Raw genomic sequence first — 9,912 nt, forward strand, 5'->3', positions numbered from 1 at the left:
TTAGTGTTCCCTTTATTTTTTTGAGCAGTATATATATATATATATATATATCAGAATAAGGCTAACATAACAATGTGGAAAAAGTCAAGGGTTCTGAATACTTTCCGAATGCACTGTAAGTCACATACCTGATCAATATCAATACAGTTAATATAATATTAGCCAAACAGCAGCGTAGCCTAGTGGTTAGAGCGTTGGACTAGTAACCGGAAGGTTGTGAGTTCAAACCCCCGAGCTGACAAGGTACAAATCTGTCGTTCTGCCCCTGAACAGGCAGTTAACCCACTGTTCCCAGGCCGTCATTGAAAATAAGAATGTGTTCTTAACTGACTTGCCTGGTTAAATAAAGGTCAAATTAAAAATATATATTTTTTTTTTAAACACAGAGCGAAGCAAACAGTACACAGGCAAAGGTTTAAATTATTTTTAGTACTGGTATGATACATATTTACAATATAATATACTTAAAGTTTTAGCCATATACAGTTACCGATGATAGAGGCATGCTTCTGCTTATAGACTATTCTACATAAGGCACAGATCACAGGTCATTTAAGGGAAAATGCCTCAAATGAGAGAACAGAAGAATCGTGAAAACCACCCATTCCTACACCAACCAAGAACTTTTCCCATTACATGGAGAGTAAACCTAAACATATCCTGGAATATAGTATTAATAGCAAAACATTTACATTTTTCTTCTTGATACAGCAGTAAATAATAGCTAACTATATAGTATGACAATTAAATTACTTGCATAATGTATTGAGTGCACTTTGTCTTTCATTCTCACAGGCATATCTCTAACCACTGCTCCCTTATGGTCTACAGAGCATTCCTCTTCTCTTAGTGACACCAAGTGTGAATTTCAATCATCTGAAGTGTGTGTCTCTCTCTTCTTCTCTCCTTTATCTGCACTGACCTGAGAACCCAAGATAGGTGAAAACAATATGGTGGATGGTGACATTGGCAATTTACTTTCACCTGTCCATGTTTTTCACAAGTGCAGATAAGAGAAAGGAAGCAAGGAGAGGAAGCACCTTTAGACTATTGGGATGAACCTCAGTTCCCTCATCTGCAGAGCAGCTGTAGTTCAGAGGAGCTGCAGGTCAGTGCAGGAGAGGCCAGTTCCTCTGCTCCTCCCAGGGCGTCCTGCCCCTTGATCTTCAGGTTGACAAACTTGATCTTCCAGCTGTTCTGTTCCAGCGGTGAGCGGATGAGGCCAAACACCTGTTCATATACTCCTAGGCAGACATCATCTCTGTGAATGGTCCCTGCCACAGCCACCAACACCAGGCCGTGGGGGGAGGACAGGACCTTCAGGCCAGGGGGGTCAAGGTTGGGGCTCAACAGGAGCCTCTCGTCCCTCGCCAGGGCCAGGAGACGCAGGCTAGTCAGCTCAGAGCCATGGAATTCTTCCATTTGTTCGCCAACAGCACTGAGACAGAGAGTGAGAGAGAGAGGTCCTATGAATTAATATGGTATTTAATACTGTATGGTCAATACAAAAGAAAATGGTAAGTTAGTCAAAATCAATGCTTAGTCCCTAAGAGACTAAAAACGATATAATTTGTGTCCAGATTTTTACCTGGAGAAGAGGCGCAGACGGACGTCCTCCCAGAAGTGTTGTGGTCCCCAGTCCTTAGGAGGCTGGCGCAGGGAGGGGTTCTGACTGTTGAGAAGCTGGAAGAACCACTGACAGAACTGTCTGGCCAAGGCCAGGTGGTCAAAACCAGGACTGTACCCTGCCTCAGAGGAAACAGAGACACTCTCAGCTGGTCTCAGACTTAGGCTGGTCTCAACTGCTGGGGTTTGATAGTCCAATGCCTACAAACAAGACCACAGACATTAAGTGACAAAAGCATGTTAAAAAGTTCTTGCCAAATTCAGCCTCTATGAAACACAGAAACACGAATGTGTCTATACCTTCCCAGTAGACCAAAACTCTAGAGTCCGCTTCACTAGCTGGTGTTTCTCACTGTTGGGGGGCATAACCACCCCCTCCTTTGCCAGGTACTTGAATATAACGTCACGGTGGACCTTTTTCCGTTTTAGCAGCTCCTCCGTATCCTTGGTGTATGAAAGAATGGCCTCAACTGCTTCTGTAACAGACAGAGACGACCCCAAGATTTTACTATGGTATAACATTTACAGATGAAAACTTGCAAAGGTTGGCAGCTAGCTAGTTAGCTAGCCCAATAATGGACTAAAGGAGCCTAATGTTACTCCTTATAGTCCAAGGACCTTACATGTTCTGTTTAGAGGCGAATTGGCTGTCAGCCAAATACTCCATCTAAATGTGAACCGATTCTCAATTGAGGTATAGTTCTAGAATCAAAAAGCCCTTTACTTTCATATCACAAAATAATTTCACAAATGAAAAATATACACTGTACACTGTTTTAACACAGTTGCAGGCAACAGTGCTGTAACCTGGAAATATTGCCTTGTGGGAACCTTAACAAAGGTGTGTAATAATTTAACCTTTTGTTTAAAACAAATATTTCTCGATTATATGAAAGATGTTCAATCCTTGTTTCTAAAATCATACCACAAGCGATGCGTTTTAACGTTCATAACCAGCGTCGGGGCTCTTAACAAAATGCCCTGGCCAGAAGACACTATCATCAATATGCGCTAGAGGTAGTTATGAGTGGGTTAGCTACCCCTTGATCATTGGATGAAGGCGTCTTCTGTATGGGGCTGTTTTGTTAAGAGTCCCGACTTTCGGTCTGAACAGCATGGCTTGGGGTATGGTTTCGGATGCAAGAAAGGTTCTTATCTTTCATATCTGGGAGAAATCATAAGAGGTTATATTGATACACATATTTATAGGGTTCGGGTTCCCACCCATATGTCCATGTTACATCGCTTGTTAGCGGAAAAATACGTTAGACAGTGGTTGGACTAGTTACATGTGCTAATTAGATATCGGCGTCTCTGAACACCTGTGTGTAATCAAACCGTAGACGGACGCCAAAAACATGTTGACACTGAACAATACTGCGGGCTGCGACTGTATTAAAACCATGTACAGTAAGTGTGTATTTTGCATTTGAGACATTTTTTCGAAGTGGGGGGCGGCAGGTCGCATAGTGGTTAGAGCGTTGGACTAGTATCCGAAAGGTTGCAAGATGCCCCTGGACATGGCAGTTAACCCACTGTTCCTAGGCAGTCATTGAAAATAAGAATTTGTTCTGAACTGACTTGCCTAGTAAAATAAAGGTTACATTTATTTAAAAAATACAAATTGTGATATGAAAGTTAAGGGATTTAGGATTCTACAGCCGAACCGCAATTGACAATCGATTCACGTTTAGATTGAGTATGTCTGTTTTTGTATCCAAAGCCAATTCGCATTTAAACATAACATGGGGTCTTTGGACTGAAAATCAGCTACGTTCGGCTCCTTTAGTCCATTATTATTGGGTTAACATTAGCCGCTAAGTTCTCACCTGTAATGTTTTCCACTGCAATCATTTTGTTGGTGACTGTATCGCTAAGCGAAAGTATGTCGCCCCTTGACATGATACCCAACATATTTTTACAGCCCTTACGCTCCGTATCGGACAATACAGGCATATTTAAAACGATCGTATACAACTTTTAACCCAGTAAACACCTGCAATGGCTGTGGTTGTACTTCCGTCATCCACCACTCGAGGGTACCAAAGGGAACGTCCGGGAGGAAACACGGCATCCCTCAAAGGTTCCGCAAGTATTTGCACGCTGCCTGTAGACAGAAGCAGAAGTGACAGTGCCATCTACAGTGAGTTAACTAATCATTTTCAGCATGTACTAGGTAAAACAAAATCTTAATAATGCTTACTAAGGCATTATTATCGCGACAGAAGAACGTCATTTATTCCGTGCATCTCTGAGATTTGTCGATAAAGGTTGTGGCGTATTGCAAGTAACGTTAGGGTGTCCGACGCCGTCCCAAAACAAGGTAGGCAATGATGATAACTAGCTAGCTACGGTTACCTAGACTATGCTATGGTGAGTATCATTATCTAGCTATGTCAAGCATCTGCATTTTATATGATCGCTTAATGTTGGCCAGTTGATAATACACTACTGTACTGCTGGGCTTCGCAATCATTTTGCGATTCAGTAGCTAGCTATATGGGTCTTGCCAGCACAGTATGATGACGTTAATTAGCTAAGTGTGTTCCTAACTAACCCTAGTAACCCAAACAACCCCAACCCTAAACTAACCCTATTACCAGAGAGGATTAACCTCTTTGCAGAAGATTGGACAAAGTGGATGTCATCAGTAGCCAAGTTTTGTTTCTTTCTCATGATTGCTCTATCTTGTCAGATTTATTAACAGGAAGTTGTAGGCAATGTTTAAACCACAGAGTCCTTCAACAGTGTGTTAAATGTCATCATGGAGGTAAAAATATACTTTTTCCAGTATTGATGAACTCTGCAGGTAAGCATGTTTTGAGGAGGAAGTTGATAGTGTACCATGATTTCATCAACCCAATGAACCTATATTGCAAGTCACTGTCATTCCCCACAAGGAACTTGGTACATAATTATTGCTACACCTCCTCAAGGAAGGGTTGTCAAAACACTTAATTTCACCACTACCACCCAACAATGCTGCTTACTAAACCTCTGTCTCTTCTCTGTTTATCCTCTCCGGTGGCTGTTTAGATGGGGGAGACTGAGGGCAGGGTGCTGGGCAGGGTGACGGTGTACTCTGTGCTGGGCTGTCCCCACTGTGTGCAGGCTAAGACAAGCCTTGGCCGTCTGGGTCTGCCTGTGTATGATGTAGACATGGGAAAGCACCCAGAGCTCCGGGACAGTGTGAAGGAGCTGACCGGACGGAGCACAGTTCCTCAGATCTTCTTCAACAGTGTCCACATCGGGGGGAATGATGACCTGCAGGAACTGGTGAGAACACTGTCTCTCAGATGGATGGATACATTGTCTCTGACTGCTCTATATTCAGTCATTCAGTTAAGTGAACTTTAGGTTCTTTACCAAAAAATGTACAAAAGGTGGGTTTGCTATTGTAGTAAGTAGAGGCTTGCTTCTGAATGCCTTACCTAAATAAAGGTTCAATAAACACTACTCTCTGAAGCTTCCAGAGGAGTTGGAGCGTCTAGTGCGTTTGGTGAGGGAGGAGCCTGTCTTGTCAGAAGCCCTGCCCCTGCCCGAGGAGAACCAATCAGATGGCTCAGACACAGCTGAGGAGGCTGATGGAGGTCAGTGGACACACAAGAAGCCCTGTGCCTGATTAGATTACGGTCGATTTAGAGTTGGGCCCTGCTCTATAGAAATGTTTGCACCTTAGAACTGGAATGGGTAGACTGGAATGGCTGCAAAGACACATTCAGTCAAATGAGTTTATTAACCATTTTTGCCTATTGCAGTTAAAAGACAGACCTCCTGCGGCGAGACTAATCTAGTCTTCCTCTAGTTATAAACATGAGCTCTGATTCGACAGGGTTATTTGGATATGATACTGATATTACTGGACATGCTACTGTTTGAATACCAGCTATAATATCAGTATCATAAGACCTGGGGAAGAAGTGTCTGTCTTGTCAGTGTGGAATGTTGGCGTCTGCTGCATGAGAGACAGGCTGGTTTTGTGGTTTTGTTTCAGCAGCCACAGCTCTCTGTGTGTGAGTGTGTGTGTGTGTGCGCCCATCTCCTGTCACCACAGCAGAAGCAGAGACAATGGATCAGTGTTACCTGATAGCCAGCACCTGGCCTCTCTGCCCAGCCACAGTATGTGTCTGAGTTCTAGTCTCCTCTGCTACCACTCAGGTCCATAAAATACATTCATATGGACTACAGTAAGAAATAAATATTGTCAATTGCTCCAACCATTTTCTCTTACACATTCCTATAGTGTTGATGTCTGGGGAGTGGCATCCATTCACACATTAGATGATTGTCAAGCCCTGTGTGCATTCTCTGCAGAGTTTAAGTGTGAGAGGCATGCGTTAGCGGACGTGGTAGAGGATCTCAAGCAGAGCGATGTGATTGGATTTCAGTGGAGGGGACTGAGCATGTGCAGAAACAGCTTCACAGGAGCACAGCTGGTTGGCTGGCTGCAGAAAGAGAGGGGCATGGGTAAGGAATGAGAATGAGTAAACAGATATTCCTAAATTCTACGTACAAATTCTAATTCTATTATTCTATTCTATGATTCTAACTGATTCTAATTCTCGGATTCTGGCAGAGATGACTAAGGCATGTGAGACTGGGCAGATGTTACTGGACAGGAAGTACATGGTGGGCGTGGCTGGGGCAGGGAAGGGGGAGGGGTTTGGAGTGAGTGACAGGCTGTACAGGCTGATGGAACGCAACCCTCACTCGGCCCTGAACGCAGGACAGACTGCTGCATGTTCTCCTTTACAGGGTAGGTAGGGAGGACTCTCTTTTCTGAGTCTGGTTCTTCTCAAAGTTTCTTCTTGCTAGTGAGTCCTTTCCTTGCCACTGTTGCCTCTGCTTGCTCTTTGGGTGGTTTAGGCACTTTCAGATAAATCATACTGTGTAGGTGTGGGCTTTCCTGCATGGAGCTTCGCTTTCTGCTAGTTAAACACACAAGTGTAAGAGGCAATCCACACCTGGTGTGGGCTATTACATTAATTCCCTGATACGATTAACTGGGATTGCAGTAGGTGTCCTTAAAAGCAGCTGATCTGTCTGTGTTCGTGCAAACGTGTGTGTGAGTCTCTGTCATTGCATAAGTTGAGCTTTTCTGCATGCCTCTTGTTGTCTTGCATAAGAAGTAACCTTAATCAGAATGTCTTTCCTAGTTAGGACATCTGCTCATTATCTGTTAAAAATAGATTATTAATTATATAATGTCTATATTCTCTCTTTCTCCCTCTGTCAGCTGCTGAGTTGTCTGCCATTCTAAGGAATATGATCCTGAAGTTGTTCTCTGAGTACCTCTCTTCTGATGGAAAGGTAACAGTCACACTGAGCTAACTGCACCCTCCACTACAGTAGATATATTATGATATGACAGTTGTACTACAATATGTGTGTTTCCTTACAGTGTGTGGACTACAAGGCCATGTCCCTGAGCCCAGTGTTTGAGCGCTACTGTGAGCTGGCTGTTCAGCTACAAAGAGTGGAGCTGCTGTCGCTGACCAGAGAGGAGAAACTAGCGTTCTTCATCAACACCTACAACGCTCTGGTCATCCACGGAAACGTCCGGATGGGAGCCCCAACCAACATGTGGCAGAGGTACAAGGTAAGAGCACCATCTAGGATTGTGGAAAGACAACTAGTAGTAGTCTGTTTAGCAGTGATATTTCTTTGTTCCTGTGTGTTTGCAGTTCTTTAACTACGTGAGCTACCTGATTGGAGGAGAGGTGTTCACTCTGCAGGACATAGAGAACGGGGTTCTGAGAGGGAACAGAAAGGGCGTCGCACAGCTTCTCAAGCCCTTCTCGAAGACTGACCCTCGTCTACAGGTACACTACTCCGCTGGACCGGGAAAACTATTCAACTTATTATCTTTTTTTTTTTTTCACATCTCTGATTTACTGGTGAAAATGTATGTTTTTATCTGAAATGTTGCACAATCTGTGGCAGTGGTTGTAGTGGTGATAGTGGATGTTCTCTGTTTGTCCACCAGGTGGCTCTCCCAGACGCTGAGCCTCTCATCCATTTTGCGCTGAACTGTGGAGCTATGGGCTGTCCGCCCATCAAAACATACACTCCAAAGGTAACACACTGGGTTTTTACACTGAAAATACTACACAGGTAGTGACACAGTATTTTATGAATCTGGAGATGAGTAAAGTCACGTGATTTTGTCCTCTCTGACCAATCAGGACATCGATAGTCAGCTACGCACGGCGGCCGAGTCCTTCCTGGAGAACGATGATGGCTGTGTGGTGGATTCTGAGAAGGGGGAGGTCCGTCTCAGCCAAATATTTAAGTGGTACAAGGCAGACTTCGGAGGCACAGATGAGAAGGTACCTCAAAACTGACCTTTCACCTTTAACTGAAGAGTACGGTCTCCTGTCCTAACACAGCCTTGCCCGGTCTCTCCTTCAGCTGTTGAACTGGATCCTGGAGCACATGGGGGACTCTCCCAAGAGGTCCAGCCTGCAGAGTGTCCTCTCCTCTGGGAAGATCAAAGTCAGCTACCTGCCCTACGACTGGAGCACCAACAGCTCTCACTGAGGCAGAGTAACAAGCCATAGGAACACACTGTTCTGTCTACAACACAGAGAAACACACAGCTCAGCCTGCAGACATGTCTATCCTCAGTAAAGAGGTCTGTGTGTCTAACCCTTTCTTTCAATCTGCTTCCCTACTCTCCCACAGCATGTGAACCTATAGTTTAACCTGGTTTTACTTCCTCTTCTTACTGGGTCTTCCATTTTCAGCCTTGGAAGTGCTAATGCTGCATTTTAGCACGCATCTACTTATTATAAATTCATTTTATCATTGATTATAAATATATTTATTGATACTGTATATGTTAGGAAGGCTTGATTAATTCCATGCATGTTTATGATCCAATTCAACATTTAAAGGACACATTTGTACTTTTTCTAACAAAATAAAAAGTTAACTATTTATACATTTAAAAAAATATCTAAAACTGTTTGGTAAACTTTTATCCCAAATGGTTTGTTCATCTGCTTTATGCTGGTCTCCGTATAGCCAGGTACCAGTACATTGTTCTCCAGAAAGAGCTTTGTACTGTGTAGCACACTGAGTCTGTTCTAACCCATCGGTTTAGAACTCTCCCACGGTATGACAACGGAGAAGTATGTCTCCCTCTTTACCCACAAATCACTTGTGTGTTTATCTCAGGTCAGCTGCCCCATGATGCAATGGTAGGACTTCTTGTATGAACAAAATCTGGAAAACTGTTGTCATATCACTATAACATGTAATATCTGTATCATTCATATATCTGCAGTGTACTGTACTATTTCTGTCAAATCCTGATGTAGCTTAACCATTTGCTCTGTCTCCCACTCTGATGTTTGGCTTTGTTTGTTGGGTTTCTGTGAGGCTTGCTGTACCTCTAGTGAAGCAGATTCTCCAGTGAGAGGAATAACTATCCTGCTCTGAAGGCAAAGCCGACCTTAGATACTGTTTAGAAGTATTACTAGGCATTACTATTTTGTCTCATTCACTCACTGAAATGCATGTTACAATGACTGGAATGCGTTAGTTTGTTTGATGCATGTACTACTGTATGCTTGGGATGCTGAATCCTCTCATCCTGAAGCCTGTAGTTAGAATATATGACCCTGTTCTCTAGCCAGTGCCTTCTAACCCTGCATGAGAGAGAGAGAGAGTACCTCAGACCCTGGCCACATCTATAGCTAGTACTCCTATTACAACTGCTCCTAACCCCTACTGCCAACAACAGGCACCAGTACCCCATATTAACAGAGTTATAACTACTAGTAAGTACTATAACTACTAGTAAGTACTACACTGGTAGACATGTTACCGGGAGATTCCAGTTGGGCAGTGTTCTTTACTCCTGGTCCTGGATAGCCACAGTATGTGCAAGCTTTTGTTCCAGCCCTGCACTAACATACCTGTTTCAGACCTTGATTAGCTCCAGGACCAGTAATGAACACTGCTTTATTAAGGTTTCATGCATCTGCAACAGTAGGGGCTTGTACTCTGAATGATACCCTAAAAGTTGGAGCTCAGTCTGCTCTGACGACTACTGTACTTCCCTAAACTTACCTCATCTCTCTTTGTATTTGTCAGGGGCAAAAATGTGATGCAAACCTGTAGAGAACAACACTGTCGTGGCTTTTGCCTGGATCCAACTATGACCTAACTCTGAAGCAATACTTTTTATGATGGAAATGATGCAATTTGTCATCTGAAATAAATATCTTATAGTTCACTGATTGTGCTCTCCCTTCTTGACACATTGCAATAAAGCACTAC

At 43.4% G+C, this 9,912-nt stretch overlaps 2 protein-coding genes across 7 annotated transcripts; one reads left to right on the forward strand and one right to left on the reverse strand.

Moving 5' to 3' along the window:
- Positions 1 to 409: 409 nt before the first annotated feature.
- On the reverse strand, positions 410 to 3,764 carry lg3h3orf38 (linkage group 3 C3orf38 homolog). 2 transcript variants are annotated; one of them, XM_029638582.2, is made up of 4 exons: positions 3,623 to 3,764; positions 1,927 to 2,102; positions 1,589 to 1,827; positions 410 to 1,438 (listed from the first exon to the last, which is right to left on the reverse strand). In XM_029638582.2, exons 1-4 carry the CDS (start codon positions 3,762 to 3,764, stop codon positions 1,072 to 1,074), a joined length of 924 nt encoding a protein of 307 aa, XP_029494442.1. In that variant the 3' UTR covers positions 410 to 1,071. The 2 variants fall into 2 exon arrangements, with proteins under 2 accessions (XP_029494442.1, XP_029494448.1); XM_029638588.2 differs by having other exon boundaries at positions 3,456 to 3,679.
- Positions 2,727 to 9,868, forward strand: zgc:152951 (uncharacterized protein LOC569013 homolog). 5 transcript variants are annotated; one of them, XM_065014204.1, is made up of 11 exons: positions 2,727 to 2,774; positions 4,663 to 4,902; positions 5,093 to 5,216; positions 5,941 to 6,093; positions 6,203 to 6,382; positions 6,863 to 6,936; positions 7,028 to 7,225; positions 7,311 to 7,448; positions 7,613 to 7,702; positions 7,812 to 7,955; positions 8,038 to 9,868. In XM_065014204.1, exons 1-11 carry the CDS (start codon positions 2,742 to 2,744, stop codon positions 8,164 to 8,166), a joined length of 1,503 nt encoding a protein of 500 aa, XP_064870276.1. In that variant the 5' UTR covers positions 2,727 to 2,741; the 3' UTR covers positions 8,167 to 9,868. The 5 variants fall into 5 exon arrangements, with proteins under 5 accessions (XP_064870276.1, XP_064870296.1, XP_029494419.1 ...); XM_029638559.2 differs by lacking the exon at positions 2,727 to 2,774 and adding an exon at positions 2,843 to 3,036; XM_029638548.2 differs by lacking the exon at positions 2,727 to 2,774 and adding an exon at positions 3,694 to 3,769.
- The last annotated feature ends 44 nt before the right edge of the window (positions 9,869 to 9,912 follow it).

The sequence above is a fragment of the Oncorhynchus nerka genome, linkage group LG3 (assembly GCF_034236695.1).
Source record: "Oncorhynchus nerka isolate Pitt River linkage group LG3, Oner_Uvic_2.0, whole genome shotgun sequence".
In the NCBI taxonomy this organism is placed as follows: Eukaryota; Metazoa; Chordata; class Actinopteri; order Salmoniformes; family Salmonidae; genus Oncorhynchus; species Oncorhynchus nerka.